General features: G+C 55.9%; 1 protein-coding gene across 1 annotated transcript in view; it reads left to right on the forward strand.

Moving 5' to 3' along the window:
• The first annotated feature begins 6,284 nt into the window (after positions 1-6,284).
• AHRR (aryl-hydrocarbon receptor repressor) overlaps positions 6,285-18,636 on the forward strand; it is a 76,691-nt gene continuing 64,339 nt past the window's right edge. The window contains exons 1-2 of the mRNA XM_032861814.1: positions 6,285-6,345; positions 15,456-15,528. Coding sequence (XP_032717705.1) covers positions 15,467-15,528 — 62 coding nt within the window. The 5' untranslated portion in view covers positions 6,285-6,345; positions 15,456-15,466. The remainder of the gene's footprint in view (positions 6,346-15,455; positions 15,529-18,636) is intronic.

Genomic DNA, 18,636 nt, shown 5'->3' on the forward strand with positions numbered 1-18,636 from the left:
CTACAAGAGGTGCCTTTGGAAGATGCTGCACTTCTTTCTCCTTTGACCCAGGCCTGCAAAGACCTCAAGCTTGGAGTGAGGATGGCCTGTAGGGCAGCCCATCAGCCTTACCACGTTCCGCCCTGTGCACGCGGGAGCCCCTCCCTTCTCTCTGCACCCAGACCCCGTCTCAAGCTGGCCGCAGAGCAGCTCTCGGCCTTGGCGAGGCACCTGCCCCAGTGCACGGCTGTGCTTAAGCTCCATGGAGGCCACACAGTGGACTCGGAGAGACCTGTTCCTTCGCTGTGTCAGCCACAGAGAGGGAACTGTGTAAATGTGTGATGAGCCCTGCGCTCCTGGGTCTGGGTGGGGGAGGAAAAGCATGCAGAATTTTAGCAAAGAATTTATCTGAGTGGGGATGGGTAAGGGTCCCATGTTCTCTGGTTAGGAAGGAGGGGCTCTTCCTCTAACGAAAGTGTGGCTTCTCAGTGCCTCACAGCATGGGGAAGAGAAACCCAAGTGCACGGTAGAGATGCACTCAGGCATGTGGTGTAGACAGTCAGGTACGCTACCGACATTCTCTGGTGTGCAGTACAGATACACTCAGGTTTGTGAGCAGGATGCACTCAGGTGTGTGCTGCGGGCGCCCAGGTGCTCAGGTATGGGACGTGTATGTGTGTGTGTGTGTGTATGTACTTTTTAAGATACATCTTACTGCAATATATTTTATTAGAGTTCTAAATACTTAGAATTATTTTATTAGGATTTATCAGTATCTATTTGTAGTATTTACATATTAGATTATGGGAGAAAGAGAACACGGGGGGAGGGGCAGAGGGAGAGAGAGGTTCATGCAGGCTTGTGCTCAGCACAGAGCTGGAGCAGGGCTTGATCCCATAACCCTGAGATCATAAGCTGGATTCCTAACCAGCTGCACCACCCAGGTACCCCAAGTGTGTGGTGTAGACATACTCAGGTATGGGATATAGATGCTCTCAGGTGTGTGGTACGGGTGCGCTCAGATGTGTCATACAGGTGCACTCAGGTGTGTGGTTCAGGTACAGTCAGGTGTGTGTCACGGGTATATTCAGGTGTGTCATACAGGTGCACTTGGGTGTGGTACAGATACACTCGAGTGGTACTGGTGCACTCAGGTGTGCGGCACCAGCCCTCCCCGTGGGAGCCAAGGGTCTGGTCAGTGGAGGTGCGGTGAGGAGTGGGTAGTTTTTTTTTGTTTTTTTTTTTGTTTTTTTAAGATTTTTTATTTATTTGACAGAGATCACAAGTAGATGGAGAGGCAGGCAGAGAGAGAGAGAGGGAAGCAGGCCCCCTGCCTAGCAGAGAGCCCGATACGGGACTCGATCCCAGGACCTTGATATCATGACCCGAGCTGAAGGCAGTGGCTTAACCCACTGAGCCACCCAGGCGCCCCAGGAGTGGGTAGTTTGGGAGGTGGTGGTCAGTGGAGAACCTGGGCAGCAAGTCACAGCTGTGGTGTCTTGCGGTGGTGGGTATGTGGCTGTGTTTCTGGAAGGCCCAGGAGGCAGGTGGGCTTAAGAGGTTTGGGGGCTCCAGTGGGGAGCCAGGCCACTTGAAGTTCGGGAGAAAACCTTCCCACCTGGATGTCTGCACTGGGAGCCGCATGTAGCCCCGCAAGCTCCCGTCTGGCCACACGGGGGCAGTGCAGTCACACCATGGAGGGACACCTGCCCTGGGTGCCTCCCCTAGCGCCTGACCCCAGGGGCACACCAGTATGGAATGGACATGGTACACTCAGGTGTGTGCTACAGGTACAGAGAGAAACCAGAGCAGGCAGCTCACAGTCTGAGGGCAGGACAGGAGCGAAGACTGACCTGGGCGGCTCTCTGTTGGTCACGTTGCTCAAGCCAAGCCCTGGGTCCGCTTAGACACAGGCTTTGGGGATGGAGCAGGCAGGGCACCTCTGGGGAAGCCTCGTGAGGGACGCAGGCCAGCTGCCCCGCAGCCCACAGTACCTGGTCCCTCGTGCCCTGTCCCCACGCGCCATTCCTCACCCTTGAGCACGTCTGCCCCACGTCCTTGCCAGAAGCCACTGTCTGGGGCGTAATCATCCTGGGTGTGAGGTGGGATCTCACCGTGGCTTTGGCTTCCGGATCCCTGATGTCATGAAGCCCCTTTTTGGATACTACTGGCCATTCATATGTCGTCCTCGGAGAAATGTCAGTATCCTGAGGCTTTTCCCCGTGTTTTCTTCTCAGCGTTTTCTCTCTCCTTTCAGGTCCTTGATCTATTTAATTTTTGCGCATGGTGTTAGGTCGGGGTTCAGCGTTCTTCTCCTGCATGTGCGTATCCGTTTTTCCCACCACCTTTTGCTGGCAAGACTGTCCTTCCCGCATGGAATGGTCTTGGCACCTTTGTCAAACATTGTTAGCCATATATGTGAGGGTTAATTTCTGGGCTCTCTGTTCCATTTGTCTGTAGTTCTCTGTTTTCTGGGTAAGAAAATGAAGACCTGTAGAGGGCCCATAATTTGGCCAAGGTTGCATGATAAGTGGTGGTTGGGCTTTAGTTCGGACACAGGGCACCCTGGACCTCGCCCCGTTCATGCAGGGGCGCGAGGGAGCACAGAGGGCACATCTGACCCATCCAGCCTTCCCACTGAGTGACACTCCAGGCCAGGCAGACTGGGCCTCACCTTGTTTAAAAAAGGATCAGACTAGCTGTTCACAGTTCAGAGAGTTTTCAGAGAGCAAAGTTCCTCTTGAAATTGCCTTCAAACAAAGCTTCAGGGTCACGTGGCTCAGGAGACGCCTGGCCCTAGGTTCCAGGGAGAAGCTGCCAGAGTGCGGGGTGGTGCAGGAGGACGTGGGCTGGGGGGTAAGGGAGGGCTTCCTGCAGGCAGGCCCCCCACCTCCCGGGCAGGAAGCCAGAGAAACCCACCCCCCGAGAACAGGTCCATTGAGGGCAGTGCCTCACTCTCGGGTGGGTGCAGCTAAGCTCATGTCATGGTTGTGAAATAGCGACTCAGGAACCAGGAGAAACATCTTCGAGCCCAAACGACTTCCAGCCCATAACTCAGAGGCCACCAAAAGTACTGCATCAGTTTAAAAAACACCTGATTCTGTAAGAATCCAGAATAAGAAATAATTCTTGGAAATTAATAATAGAATATCTAGATGGGAGAAAAGCTAAAGAACAGAGAAAACTCTAGGGAAGAAAATTTCCAAAAGGGGGCATTTTCCAGACCTAAAGGGAGTAGGGCTAGTTTGGAAGGGCACTGCAGAGGAACAAGGCTGTGCCGAGGGGCATTAGAGCCCAGGGTCAAGGGGAGCCCCCCCTTCCCAGGGAAGCACAGGTGCCCTGAGACTCGGGGAGGGGGCAGTCCTGTGGCAGGAGACGGCCCCCTCCCCAGATGTGTGGAGGGAAGGTTGTTTCCACCTCAAATTCTGTCACTAGCTGTAAAGGTAGACAAAGATTTCAAGACACCTAGGAAGCTCCTGGAGGATACGTGCCAGGAAACGAGCGAGAACACCAAGAGGAAAGGCCGAGATTCTGGACAGAACTAGCAGGAGGACGGGTCCAAGGAAGCAGGGGTGAGTGGGCAGTGAGTGGCAGGTCTGCCCACGCCAGCGCGACCTCACTTGGGGAGCCCTGCAGAAGGCTCATTTTCGGAGCTGCTGAAGGATGTGGAGGACAACAATAGTTCAAAGAAAACCAAGCAAATGAGTCATGTTTAGTTGGGGCTGGCAGGGCTGGGTGGGGGGGTGGGGAGAGATTGTAGGAGAAAGGAAATAAATTACAGGAAATAGGTCAGGAAATAAATGGTGACAAACTAGCTCTCTTCTTCCCTCCTCTTTTCCGCCCCCATAGCGGGTCAGCTATGGGGCTATAGCTGGGTACAAGACCGATGCAAGTTCCTGGCCCCTGGCAGAGCCTGGATGGTGTTTGTGCTTCACAAGCATGGACTGCCTGGGGAGGTGGGTGGCTCAGGCCATCAGGGGCAGTTTCAGGGAAGGAGGGGAAGCTGGATGTTGCTTTTCTTCTACACCAAGGACCATGCAGCATCACCTGTGCTGGTCCTGCTCCAGGAAGTAGCAGTAAATTGTCTCACTCCTGCCAGTCCTGGCGGGTGGGTGGGTGTGCCAGGTGCCTGAACAGAGAGGGGTCCCTGGGATGTGGGGGTGCTGTCTTCCCGCGCAGGGGAAGTGCCTACTCTTATTAGAGGGCTCCAGACCTGGGGTGCAGGGACCCAACAGGTGTCCTGCCCACATTCCTGGGTCCCAGGGCCCCCCCACCTTACCTCTGCAAGATGTGTCTCCCCACCCCCCCGGAAATCATACACATGCTTACTTATTTTATTTAACAACCAGAAGAATTACCAAAAAAAGTACAAAAGTACTACATACTTTTTGCAAATATGTGCAGGGATTGTAGAAATTTTAAACAGTAATTAAAGAGGCGCCTGGGTGCCTCAGTCCGTTAAGTGTCTGCCTTTGGCTCAGGTCACAATCTCAGGGTCCTGGGATCAAGCCCCACATCAGGCTCCCTGCTCAGTGGGGAGTCTGCTTGTCCCTCCCCCTCTGTCCCCCACCTCCCTGCTAATGCTCGCTCACTCTCTTAAGTAAGTAAATTAAAATCTTTTTTAAAAAAAATTTTTAAAAAGTAAAAAGAAATTGACTTTCTCCTATAACCTCAGTTATTCACCCAAACCTTTTCTGTCCAAAATGCACATTACAAAAGTTGCATCAGGACGCAACTACTGATTTTAGCTTCTGAAGACATACGAGATACCGCAATACAGCTGTGAGCGGCTCTGTGTCAAAAATGACACGACACCATTCACTCAACGAACGTTTTTATTTTTTTAAAAGATTTTATTTATTTATTTGACAGAGCACAAGTAGGCAGAGAGGCAGGCAGAGAGAGAGGAGGAAGCAGGCTCCCCGCTGAGCAGGGAGCCGGATGTGGGGCTCGAGAGATCATGACCCCAGTGGAAGGCAGCCAGCTAACGAACCGAGCCCTGCAGCGCCCCAAGGCCCACAAGTTTGAGTGCCTTCTCTGCAGTAGGCACCATATTCTTCCTGGGTAGAGGTGAACAGACCTGGGGAGTTTACCTGGTCCCCGGCGGTGATTTCAGGTGCGGTGTGCACCAGGGAGACAGAGCAGGCAGAGGAGATGGACGGTGGTGGCCTTGGTTTGCTGTAGGTCTTCTCTCTGACAGAAACAGTTTGCTCTCTTGTGAGTATCCAGAGAAGAGCATTTCCCTGAGGGGACAGTGAGTGCAAAGGTCCTGAGGCACTCATGCTTGCTCATTCAGAGGACATCAGTGACTCCAGGAAGAGAAAGATATTGGGGGCTTCTGAGGAGACAGGATTTGCTCAGAGCCTGGTGGGTGCCCTGGAGGAATGCCCTTGGCTGCGATTGTGGGGGTGGGCGCAGGAGGCCCTGCAGGACTAGCTGCAGGGATGCGCGGTGGGGCTTGCATGAGGGGCTGATCCCGGAGACCACCCGGGGCCTGCACGTGGGATGGGGGTCAGGCGACCCCATGGCGGCCCGGGTGAGGACTGGCGCTGGAGCACGCCGGGGTCGCTCAGGCGTCGGGCGGAGATTGTGAGGCCAAGATCACCGGGTGTCAGTGTGGTTCCAGGTCAGGACGCCTGCTGGAGCAGGGGCGGGCCCTACGACCCTCCGCGCCTTAGAGGACGGGGAGCAGCCGCCAGAGGCCCAGGGAGGAGGACTGCGCCTCTCCCCGCGGGTGGGCCAGGCAGGGCGTGCGCTCCGAGCGCCCGTCTGGTAGACCCTGAGAGTCCCTGGAAGCTCCGGGTCAGCGTGTTATAGCATCTTCGAGCCCGTACAACCTCGCGCTCCTTTTGATTCCCGCAACAGCCCCACTGGAGCCGGCGGGGCGGGAGACGCTCTCCTCCCATCACCTACTGGGTCGGGCCGCGGGCCCTCGGCGAGGGGAGCCTGCGCCCAGCGTCTCCGCCCCGCGGGCAGGTGCGCGCACGGCCTTGGCCGGCTCAGGTGGGTGGGGCGCATGACGGGGGGCCCAGGACCTCGAGGGGCACCAGGCGGCCGGGGCCGGACAGACCGTCGGAGAGCCCTCGGGGCCCCGACGGGCCACGGCGCGACCCGCGCGAGGCGCACGCAGAGCCGGAGGGCGGCCCGGAGCGCGGGGCGGGGATGCGCGCGCGCCCTGCCGCCTCCCGCGCTCGGTCGGCCCCGGGGCGGGGCGGGCTCGCGTGCCGGGGTGGGGCGGTCCGTGCGCGGCCGCCGCGGGTGCCCGTCCCGGAGATGCGAGCGCCCGGCAGCCGCGCCGTCACAGCTCCCGGCCCGGGCGGGCTCCTCCCGCGGGTGCGCCTGAGCCTCCGCGCCCCGCCGGCCCGGGTAAGTGTCCCCGGCGCGCCCCGCTGGCCCCCGCTCCGCCGAGGGGCTCCAGCCAGCCGCCGTCCCGCGGGGCGCCGGCGTCGGGCGGGTGGGTGCGCACCTAAGAACCAGAAGGGGAAGAGGGAAGCGGGTCGGCCTCGACTGCTCTTGGCCCCGCGGTGTCTCCCTTCCCCACCAGCCCCTGCCTGTGACCCACCGCCCTGGGCCCGCTGGGCTAGTTCTACCCTCGGTCCCGTGTCCTTCAGAAACTTCGTGGGCAGATGCTGCCCAGGGCTCGGCCCGGGGCCCCGAGCCTTCCGCAGGGCGGCCGGCGGAGGAGGGCTGGGCCGGGGCTGGGGGCCTGGGGCTGGGGCGCCCTCCTTCCCCGTGGGGAGCACCAGGCTTGGTTCTCACACTCGGGAAGGGCGGAAGGGCCCGTGTTCCAGGAATTCGCTGGGTTTCAGTTAGCGGCACCAAGAAAGTTTCTTTTTTTATTTCCCCGCCCCCCCCAAAGTCTTAATTTGAGTGGCCCCAAATCCCTGTTCGTGTGGACTCTGTGAGTGGCCCTGGCCATCCGTGACTTGCTGGCCGGTGTTCCCACTGTGACTCAGCTGGGGAAGGGGCTGCTCACAGGACTGGTGACCGGTCAGGGTCAGAGATCGAAGGCCTGGGGCAGCTCTTTCCTGGGGACCTTCCTCCTGCCTCTTTCCAGGACGCTGGAGGCTTCTTCCCTCTTTGGGAATGTACAGTGGACCTTCAGTATCATCATGGCATGGGGTGCAGGGGGATAGCCCCTGTGACCTACACATGGCCTCTGTTTGACCAGCCACAGACCGTCCTTGAGGGGTTCAGAACGTGAGTGTGTGCCCAGGACATCTGTGCCCAAGCTCTGGGTCCTTGAAAGTTGTGTACCTGGATTTCTGGCCTGGACAGCAGCTGACTCACCCTGGGGGCACTCCAGGCAGTCTCTGGTAGAGGTGGGCCCTTGAGCCTGGAGAACCTCCACCCAGTATCCGCCATTATGCTTCTGCAGGTCCCTGGAAGGGAGCCCCGTCCCGGTGGCAGTCCTGGCACCGGCCATTAGGTGGAGACCCCGTGGTGATGAGCTGGCCGCCCCCCTCATGGTGAGTGGTGAGCAGGCAGTGCAGCCCTCCCATGGGAAGCTGCGGCGGCCCTCTGGCAGCCCGTGGCTGGCCTTCCCCTCATTTAGGCACAAGGACTCTGAGGCAGAGTTGGAGTTTGGACTTAGACCCCTGGTGTGGTCCCACAGCAGTGTGTGCCCATTAAAGACGCTCCACGCCCAGCACGGAGCCCCACGGGGGCCTTAGGCTCATGACCTTGAAGTCAAGACCTGAGCAAGATCCTGAGTCAGACGCTTAACCAGCTGAGCCACCCAGGAGTCCTTGGAGAAAGATTCCTAAGTGAAAGCTCAGGTTTCTCTGAGAAGCCCAGTCAGCTTAGAGCTTAGGGGGGAAGGGAGGGCCACCAACCTCCCTGCTGGGCCCCTCGAATGCCTGCAGGTCCCCGTCTGCCTCCTAGCCCAGCACCGTCCGTGGTTGCAGGGGAGACCCTGGTCCAGGCCAGCCGCAGGCCGCGGGAGCCTTGCACGGAGGGTCTTCTGCCCCCACTTCCCAATGGGGTGTCTGCCACCTGCACCTGAGGTGGAGACCTGTGTCCTGGGGGGCATTGCTTCCAGGAATTCCATCTGTTCTGATGGAGGCGTCATCCTTTTGAGGAGAATGCACAGGTATTTGGTAAAATGGAGCAACCCGAATGCTGTAATGTCCACCTGTATGTAGGATTCCCAGGGCAGAGACCTCAGCACACATGGAACCCAGACTGGTTTTCCAGCGAGGCCTGTGGTGGTATGTGTGCGGGTCGGTGCACAGCCCCTTTGATGTCTTCCACACACTCCACGTGGGGGTATCTGCGACTATTTACCTGCCTTTGGTGCTTCTGACCATAAACTGTGTCTAGGGTTGTACTGAGCACTGAGATGGAGACACCAAGGGACTTCTTGGTTTTGTGGGGCAGAAGGTGCGAGGCTGTGGAATGGGCACACGGTGCAGCCTCCGCCCCGTCCCAGTTCCTGCGTGGAGGAGAGAGCTTTGGGTGAAGGGGTCAGGGTCAGCTGGTACAGGAACGGCACTGGCCCCTCCTCATCTTCTCTGTCATCTGCCCCACCCCCACATCACCCCTACTCCAGGCTCAGGGCTCATCCGGGGAACGGTGGTGCTGGGGACGGGGTCCCCTTCACCTTTGACCTCATGGATGACTCTAGGTTGCTGTGTGCCTGGCCCCTCCTGGGGCCTAAGCTGGGGCCAGGCCTGGGATGGCTTTGCTCCCCGGCCTCCAGCCACCGAGGGTCTGACCTGGCTGCCCAGAGCAGGGCAGGTGTGGTGGCCATGGCGCAGGACGAGGCTGCGAAGGCGGAAGCTTTTCTCCATCGATTCCTGCTCCCACCTGCAGGCGCCGCTCACCTCCCTGCGCGCGCCCCAGAGCTCTCCTGCTCCCGACTCCTGCTGGGTGCCCCGGGAGCCGGAAACATGGATTCAGACAGTCTGGCACGCCGACGCGCACAGCGGCAGTATTCACACCATCCCCGTCTGCTCGGAACCCCCTCCGCCCGCCGCGCCCCTGCAGCTGTCGCCCGTCTGTTCCCCGCGTGCAGATGCCCTCAGAGGGGCTGCGGTCCGCTCCCGCCGCTGCCCCCCCGCTAGTCCCTTCCTCAGCCCCCCAGAAACTTCACCTGCGTTTATATGTGAATTTTTTTTAAAGATTTTACTTATTTATTTCATAGACAGAGAGAGATCACAAGTAGGCAAAGGCAGGCAGAGAGAGAGGGGGAAGCAGGCTCCCCACCGAGCAGAGCCCGATGTGGGGCTCGATCCCAGGACCCCGAGATCACGACCTGAGTCAAAGGCAGAGGCCCAACCCCCCGAGCCATCCAGGCACCCCTTATATGTGAATTTGTGTCCTGGGTTTACCCTCAGATGGAAGTCACGTCAGCTCCAATTAGCCTTTTAAAAGTGTACCATTCAGTTCGTTTAGTATATCCCAGAGTTGGGCACCTCCCACCCCCGTTGACGTCCAGAACTTTTCCTTCACCCCAGACAGACACTCTCCGCCGGTGAGACGGTCGTTCCCGTTCCTTCCTCCCCGGCCCTGGCGACCGCCGACCTCTCCGTCTTCTGGTTCCCGCCGATGGTGAACCAGTGCAGGCGCCGTCGGCCGGGCCCCCCAGTGATGCTCACCCGCGGGCAGCCTTCCGGTCGTCGACACGCGCGGCTGCTGGGAACCACGATGCCGTGTGCGTGTTTTCAGTTCTCCTGGGCGCGCGGTCAGGAGTGGAACTGCTGGGCTGCCTCTGTCTGCCTCTCGGGGCTCTGCCACGCTGTCCCTTCACGTCCCTTCACGTCCTCACCAGCACCTGTCCTTGGCCTTCGCTCGGTCCTGAGCCGGCCTGGGGGGCAGCGGCCGCGCTCTCGCTGCGGGTTTGATCGCGTCTCCCCAGCGCTTGAGGACCCGGGGCCCTCCGGGGCGTCTGGTCACCGTTTGCATGTTTTCTGTGGGGAAATGTCTGTTCAGGTCCTTTGCCCATTTTCCATCGGGCCGTTTCTCTTTTTGTTGTTGGGTTGTCAGAATTCTTTAGACGTCTTGGACAGTAGACTTAGCAGATGCATGATTTGCAAATGTTTTCTCCTGTTCTGTGACTGGATGGTGTCCTCTGAAGCACAGGTTTTAAAATTCGATGAAGTCTGATTTTTTTTTAAAAAAGTCTTTTATTTGTGCCTTTAGTGACTCATCCGAGAATCTTTTGCCAAATTTAAGCTCATGAAGATATAGCCCCATGTTTTATCATTTTACCTCTCACACAAAGGTCTTTAACTAATTTTGGTTAATTTTTCATACGGTGTGAGGCAGGGACGTCCCTTCACCTGTCTGGGGACAACATTCTTCTTCCCCATCGAATGGCCTTGGCATGATAGGGTCTCTGTTCTTATGCCACATTTTGCTTCTTTTTCATGCTTTTTAAAAAAACTTGTTATTATGGAAAATTTCAAATCTTTACCAAAAGTGAAGAGAAGGTTATAATGAGCCCAGCCTGTTCATCGAGCGGCACAGACACAGTATCGGTATCAAACGGTCCAGTTTCCTGTAGACCCCACTCTGCTCCCAGATGGCGCAGGTGTGTCCCCAACGTGACATTTCTTAGTACGTAACCCTGACACTGGCCGGCTTAAAAAAAAATCAGCTTTTTGTATTTTTAGCTTAATTTTTTGTTTGAATTGAGGGACTTCTATAAGGAAGTACTAACCCCACAGCGGACGGACTGTAAGGTGAGAAGACTGTGGAGGACGCCCCAGGGTAGCAGAACAGGCCCGAAGAGTGCACTTAGAAATGGGGATCCCTCTCCAAGGCTGGGGTTCCGGGCTCTTTGGAGAGGGTGTGGCTCACCCCCTGGGGGTGAGGGGGTAGAAGATCACTGAGTTTGTCAGCCTCTGGCGGTGGGGAGCAGGAAAAAAGACACATTGGAGCCCTGGGGTCGGAAGCTTCTTACTCCTGGATACTTGGCACGAGTTTTGAGAATCATCACAGCTCTCAGTGAACAGGGAGGAACCTTCCACCGGGCCCTTGCGTGTCCCCCCTCCTGGCCTAGGTGCCACAGTTTCCATACCCCTGACCTCTACACACGTTACAAACCCCACAACACGTGGTCATCGTTGTTTAAACAACTGTCTTTCAAAGACAGTTAAACAGTTAAGAGCAGACCCTGGGTTTGTACCCAGCAGCTCAGTTTCCTGTGCCTCCTGTTCCCTTTGGTGGACCCGTGTTACCATCTGGTATCACTTTCCTCTGGCCTGAAGACACCCCTTCGCATGTCTTACAGCGTAGGTCAGCTGGTGAGCCAGTCTTTCAGTTTTTGTGTGTTTGGAAAACTCTCCAGCCCTTCAGTTTTGAAAGCTGTGTTCCCAGAGTGTGGAATTTTAAGACGTGGCTCTGCCGTCTCTGTGCTTCTCCGACGAGGCGGCTGCCGTCGTACTACCCGTGTCCCTTCGCACCCACTGGCTGTTTTCTGTGGTGGCTTTTACAATTGTTCTGGAGGTCCCGGTTATGAGCAATTTGGTTATGACTGACTTTGCGGTAATTTAATGTTTCTGTGCTGAGACTTTATGGATCTTGAATCTGTAAGTTTACAGTTTTCGTTATGTTTGGACAAATTTCTATCCAATTTTTTTTCTGCCACCTCCATTGTGTGGAGCCCCAGTTACACACGTGTATACTGAAATACTGAAGAATTTCGGTTTTATTTTGGTGCTACTGTAAATGGTCCCACTTCTTAAACCCTTTGCTCTGCTTGCTCACAGCTGGTCTCCAGAAACACACTTGACTTTTGTACATTGTCCTTTTACCCTTCGACCTTGCTGAACTCAATTACTGTAAGAGATTTGTCTCAGTAAACTTCCAGGGCTTTTCTGTAGGTACAATCACGTTGTCTGTAAGCAGGGTTCTGTCTCCCCTCCCCAACGTTGTGGCGCTGCTTTTCCTCATCTCGCTGCCCTGTCGAGGATGCGCGCACGGTGCTAAGTGGGAAGCGGGATGAAGGGTCTGTGGGCTCCGGGAGGAGCTCGGTTTTCGTGGTCAGGTGTGACGCTCGAGTAGCCATTGCTGTAGAAGCCCTGCAAGGGGGTAATTAAGCTCCCTTCAAATCCTTTTCTTTGTCAAATACTTTTTTGCATGTAGGAGATGATCACATGTAATTTTTTCATTAGTTTATTAAAGTAGAGAATTGCAACGACCAATTGTTGGATGTTGAAGTGGCCTTGAATTCTTGGGTAACCTTCGCTCGCTGTACTGTTTGGCCCTATTTGTATTGCTGGTTACATTTGCTAAGATCTGATTGAGTTCATGGTAGATATCAGTCTGTAGTTTTCTTGAAATGTATGGTTTTTGGATCAGGGTGATGCTGAGCTTATAAACGAATTATCAGTTTTCGACTTTATTTTCAATTTTCTACCAGAGATTGCAGAAAATTGGTATTATTATTTTTTTTTTCTAAAAGTGGTAGAATTTACCAGTGAAACCTTCTGGGCCTGAGTGTTTTTTGTTTTGTTTTGTTTTTTATTGTTGAAATAGAAATAGGATCAAATAGTTGTGTTTTTTTCTTGAGTAAATTGGGTAGTTTGTGTCTTTCGAGGAATTGGTCCATTTCACCTAAATTATTGGATTTGTGAGGTTAGTATTTGTCTCTGTGTTTGGGCTACCACAACAAAAGCTCATACTGGGGGCTTAAACAACACACATTTATTCCTCATAGTTCCAGAGGCTGCAAGTCCAAGACCCAGGTACTTGCTGGTTGGTTTTGCAAGCTTCTTAGGTGCTTTCCCAGGTGTGATCTGAAATTGGGCTCTGTTTGTGGAGGGCGGGAGAGACCAAGAACGAGGCAGCCACTCCAGGTTGGAAGGTGACAGTTTTAGTACACCAAGAGAAATTACATGCAAGGCTTGCTTGTCTTAGGTGACAGAAAGATGAGTTGGGTCCAGTATCCACTCGCCATCTCTTAAAAGTCATCTTTATAAAGAGGCCTCGACGAGGCTCAGTCACATGTATCATGTACATCTCAAGACTGTGTCCTTGGAGCAGCTGCTGGGAGCAGGAAAGGCCAGTGGAGCCCACATCCAAGGAGAGGGGAGGGGGGATGAAGAGCTTCGTAGTACCCAGGTCCAGCTCCCAGGTCAAGTGGCGGTCACGTCTTCCCAACACTGCTGATTTGGTTTCCAGCAAGAGCTCTCTTCTTGGTTTGCAGTGACTCCGTATGCATAGTGAAGAGACAACCCTGGTGTCCCTTCCTCTTCTTATAAAGGCAACAGTTCTAATAGATCAGGGCTCTGCTTTTATGACCTCATTCAACCTTAGTCACTTCCTTCAAGGCCCCACCTCCACTGGAGGATTAGGCTTCAACATATGGATTTGGGGGTGGGGGAAACAGGTAAGTTCATAGTTGTATACTCTTATTTTCATTCTAATGTCTGTGGGATCTGTAGTGATGACCCCTCTTTCATTCCTGATACTGGTCATTTTGTGTCTTCTCTATTTCTTGACCTGGTTGGAGGTTTATCCATTCCATTAATCTTTTCATAGAACTAACTTTTGGTTCATCGAGTTTTCTCTACTTTTCTGTTTTAAGTTTCATCGATTTTTAATTCTTTATTACTTCCATCCTTCTGCTTTATTTGGATTTATTTTCTCTTTTCCTAGTTACTTAAAGTAGAAGCTTACATTATTTGAGATCTTTTTTTTCTCATATAAATATTTAATAATATCACTTTCATCAAAGTATTGCTCAGCTGTGTCCCACAAAATCTGATATGTTGTATTTTCATTTTCATTCAGTTCAAAGTGCTTTAAATTTCTTTGAGATGTTCTCTTTTACCTGTGGTTGTTTAGGAGTGGATTGCTTTCCAAATATCTGGGCATCTTCCATATATCTTTCTAGTATAATCACATCATTGTCACAAAATATACTTTGTATGATTTCTATTCTTTTGAGTTTGTTGAGGATTGTTCAAAGTCCCAGCATTTGGTCTATCCTGATGAATGTTCCATGTGCAAAGAATGCGTGGTCTGCTGCCGCTGAGTGTGTGTTCTGTGATGTCCGTCAGTTCAAGTCTGTGACTGTTTACATATTCTAAAGCCTTCCTGATTTTTGGTTTACTTGTTCTATTGATTACTGAGAAAGGAATATTGTTGTCCCTGGTTATAGTCCTTTTTCTTGAGCCTACTATGTCTCATATGCTCATAAGGACACCAGCTTCTTTTTTTTTAAATTTAATTTATTTATTTGACAGAGAGAGAGAGAGACCATAAGTAGGCAGAGAGGCAGGCAGAGAGAGAAGGGGAAGCAGGTCTCCTGTTGAGCAGAGGGCCCGACTCGGGGCTCAATCCCAGGACCCTGAGATTATGACCTGGGCCGTAGGCAGAGGCCCAACCCACTGAGCCACCCAGGTGCCCCCCCAGCTTCTTTTGATTACTGATTACATGGCGCATGTTTTCCTATCCACTTACTTTACCTACTTAGGTCTTTATATTCAAGGTGTATTTCTTATATTTAAAGCACATTCGTGACCTACTTCGGATATTCTCGTGGCTCTTCACACTCAGGGTGGACATTCTGTGTTGATGCCCCCTCTTCCTGAGGCCAGCTGAGGGCTCCTAAGCTCCAGGGCAAGTCTGTTGGCCTGGTGACAGGCCGCGCGTGGTCACTGCACGCTGGTCCGTAGGATGTTTGGGAGGGCTCGTATACCCTCCCTGCATGGGAAAATCAAGATTTTGGTGCCCTCCCCAAGGTGATGGGTGAGCCTACCAGCCTCAGGGCACAGATTCTGGGCTGGTCCTTGGGGACCTCCTCTTGGATCCCTGCGCCATGTGCAGCCCTGCTGGTGGAGGCCGGAGGGTGTATTCAGCTGGGCTCGGGGCAGCTGTGGGCAAAGTCCAGGGCCATGGAGTTGAGTGGGAGATTTTACACACAAAAGAGGAAGGCTGTTGGCTCCCAAGTATAGGGCCCTCCCGGGGAGGGCTGAGAAGAGGACGAAGACCCGCCACAAACGCCACTGAGAGAGGACGCACGCAGCCCCTTACCTGAGGAGCAGCCCCCTCAGAGCCCTGATGCAGCAGCTGGTCCGTGGCCTGGCAGCCGTGTGTTTGGCTCGTGGGCGCCCATGGAACGGCATCTGGCTCCTGAGGACAGGCTCAGGCCGTTTCTCTACCGAAAGCTCTTTCGGAACCGACGGCGGGAGCCCAGCGCTGATCCCTGAACGGGCGCAGTGACTCAGGTCCTCAGGTCGGGCTTGGACACCGGGGCGCTGCTGTCATGGCCGGGGCCGTGCGTGCTCCCTGCGCCCTGTGGCATCTTCCCGCTGAGGGAAACAGGGTGTGCAGGGTTCAACGGGCGGGCTCTGCGGGTCACCTCGTTCGGTTGCTGATATGGGCGGGGGAACCCGGTGTGGGGTCTGTGGGGTACCCCGGTGAGCACAGCAGGCCAGGCCTGAAGCCGTGGCATGTGCGGGTCTGGGGATGGTGCGGGCCAGGGCCTCCTAGACGTAACCCGCGTGCGCTCGTCTCCTCCCCAGGGCCAGAGACGATGATCCCGCCGGGGGAGTGCCTGTACGCCGGCCGCAAGAGACGGAAGCCCATTCAGAAACAGTAAAGTATCCCATCTTCTGCTTTTGCTGCGGGTCGCGTGGAGGGGCCGGTCTCTGCTCCTTGCAAGGAGCGCCTGACAGGACACTGAGAGCGAGGACAGGTCTTGCGGGGCTGTCGGGGCGTGCGAGGGGCTGGGGCCACAGCAGCGGAGCCGGGTCTGCGGCCGTGGGCTCCCTGCACACCCGCAAGCCCGTGGCACCTCTCCGGATGGCTCTGGGCCGCTTTCCCCACTTGGACTGGACGGCGAGGTCAGCGTGGAGGGACGCGTCTGGCCAGAAGTGCCCATGAGGGCCCAAGACGTCCGCACGGTTTTCAGCAAGCGCCACATCCCTCTCGGCCCAGGGGAAGCCTGTCCTCGAGGACTCATGAGCTCTGCCACACGTGACGGACACAGTGTGCTGCTTTGACCCCTGCCCAGGGCCTCCAGGAGGCTTGCAGAGTAGGGAGGGGGACCAGTGGCCCTCACTCCCCAGACAGGGTCCTGCTGCTGGCCCAGGGGCACGCGGGACACTCGGGCGTGCGGTCTGCCGTGGGAGCGGGATGGGGTTTGGAGCCGCCCCATTGTGCCCCCGCTGTGTCCCGGGGCTGCCCCTGGCTCCTGGCTCCTCCGGCGGGGGTCCCGCAGCAAGTCCTACTGTCGGCCTCTGTGCGTGTGTGTGAGATGCAGCTCCGTCCGGTGAGCGCGCACATGTGACTGCTAGGCCCCGTGCGTGGGCTGCACCCTCCAGGGGCGACTGAAGCCAGGTCTATGTCTCTGCGACCCGGGCTGCCCTCCCCGCCCCTGGGGAGCGTGACTCTGCGAGAGGTCCTGGACAGCGGCCACCACCAGACGACGGCGGGGAGGGCTCAAGAGGCGGGACTCAGAAAGTGGGCATGTCCCTGAGTGGGTCATGCGGCCACCGTGGGCCTGCCCGGTGGTGCCGCTGAGACTGGGGCAGGAGGTGGAGGGCGGCGGGTATCTGTGCCGGGTCCAGAGAGTGCCGCTCGTGCGTGCGGGACAGGATCCCCTGCTGGCGACCACGCGGGCCTCAGGACACACCATGCTCTGTGTGCGGGACCCTCTGGGGCGAGCGAGCTAACATTCCTGCTTTCATTGTGTTTGTTCCAAGAACAGGGTCTGAGATAATGAGTTTTTGAGGCATTTATTATGGAGTAATTCATCTGAGTTATTGATGCTCGTCTGGTTCAAAACTCAGAGCCCCAGCAGGCCCCTCCCGCCCGTCACTGCCAGCCACCCCAGCGGTGTCTTGGGAGCCTGTCCCAAGAGGCTCCTGCGGAAAGCAGCAGGTCCGGACACACGGTGTCCTCTCAGGGACGGCGTCCGGCCCGCTGTCCTTCGGTCCGCGGCACATGGTGAGACCGTTTCGCAGACGCCCAGAGCCGCCCACGTCATTTTGCGGCTGATCCTCCCCCGGGGCAGCGGTCCGCCGTGAGCGCCACGCATGCCGGCCTGTTTGTGTGGGGACCACCCTTCGCTGCGACACCTCTCCGGCTGTGTCTGGATGAACAACTTGGGGGAAGAGGGGCCTCTCTGTGCCAGTGGGGGGCTGGGACTCCTGGGCTGCAGACCCTGCATGGCCGCACCTGCCCGGGGCTGTCTGGGTCAGTCCCCTGGGACTCGGGGACACAATGAATGACACAGACACGCAGAGGGGCACACCGCCTGCCGTGGGGTGAGCGATGAGCCCCGGTCTCTGACCTGGGAGACTTGTGCCTCCTGCCAGTGCCCACAGAGCCGCGGCCGGCCCTTCCTTGCCTTGCAAGAGGCTGAACGCGGCCCTGCCCGGGCCCCAGACTTTCCCGCACGCAGGGCTGCTCTGTCCAGGGGTGCGGGCACTGGGCACGGTGAGGGCGCCACCAGCTCTGGACATTCCGAGTGTGCTTGGCTCTGCTGGAACACGCCTCCTTCCTGCCCTGTGCCCGCGCTGCATTTCAGACTTGGGTCATTTTAGTTTGCGCTCTTCCCGTAAGTCAGGTTAAAACCCTATCTGGATTTCCTTCCCTGCGAACTGTGTTGGTCCCTTTTGCTCATTTCTCTATTGGATTGTTTGTGTTTTTGTGCTCCTTGAGTCTTAGGGCTGGTTCTATACTAGAGACACTAGCTCTGGAATCCGTCTCAAACACTTTCCTCCAGTTTTGATTTTACTTATCTTGGTCTTTGCTGTGTGGAAAAATTAATTTTTATGAGGTTGATTTGTTCATCATTTCCCTTGTAGCTAATTAATCTTATATCGAAGTTTGGAAGCTCTCCCTGCTATAAGCTTATGAAGGAATTTCCAGTATATTCTCTAAACTTTTTTGGGTCCCTAATACATATTTTAAACTTTCAAGCACTTGGAATATTCCTGGTTTGTGGTTAGGGTCTGAGTCTGTGTCTTCTTTTCCCACGACCACTGCTTGTCCCTAACGCTGTTGACAATCGCTTTCTTCCTCGCTGGTTGGGGAGGGTCTTGGACCATTCAGCCTGGGGACTGGGTCGGGGGGAGTCACCGGTGAGAGACCAGGGGTCACTTGGACAGTCGCTGGGTGTTTGCAGATGGACCTGCCCAACACGTGCACTCGGATGGGTTCTACGTACCGGGAGCAGGAAGCGGCATCTGGCATGTCTGTGTGTCCTGACGGCTGCTGTGTCCGTCTGCACCAGGGCAGCTGGTGTGCGCTTGGGAGCAGAACCTCTCTCAGGACATGTTTTAGGGAAACTGGAGGCCAGACGAGTTGGTTTTGATGTCTGTGTGCAGGGCACCTGGGACATGAGCCTGCGCCCTGCCAGCTCTGGCTGCACTGGCTGCTCCGTGGCCCATGTTTCTGGCCACGCCAGAGGGCCGTGGGGCTGCAGTTGGCCCGTCCTCTTCTGGGGATGGTCATGGTGGGTCTGTGCGTGCCTGTCTTCTCTCCTCGAAGGGGTCAGCGATGGAAGCTGTGGAGTGTGGGATGGACTGAGGAGACGCACAAATGCCTGGTCCTGGCTGGGACCCCTTCTCCTGAGAGGCCCGTTCGGGCCGGGGGCTGGGGAGCTGGGTACAGAGGCCGTGGGGAGACCCCACGGGGGTCTGCCTGCTCTCCCCAGGAGCTGCTAGAGGGGTTTGTGGCTCGCAGTTTTCTCCTTGC

Source organism: Lontra canadensis, unplaced genomic scaffold (genome assembly GCF_010015895.1).
Source record: "Lontra canadensis isolate GAN:19392208 unplaced genomic scaffold, GSC_riverotter_1.0 scaffold22, whole genome shotgun sequence".
In the NCBI taxonomy this organism is placed as follows: domain Eukaryota; kingdom Metazoa; phylum Chordata; class Mammalia; order Carnivora; family Mustelidae; genus Lontra; species Lontra canadensis.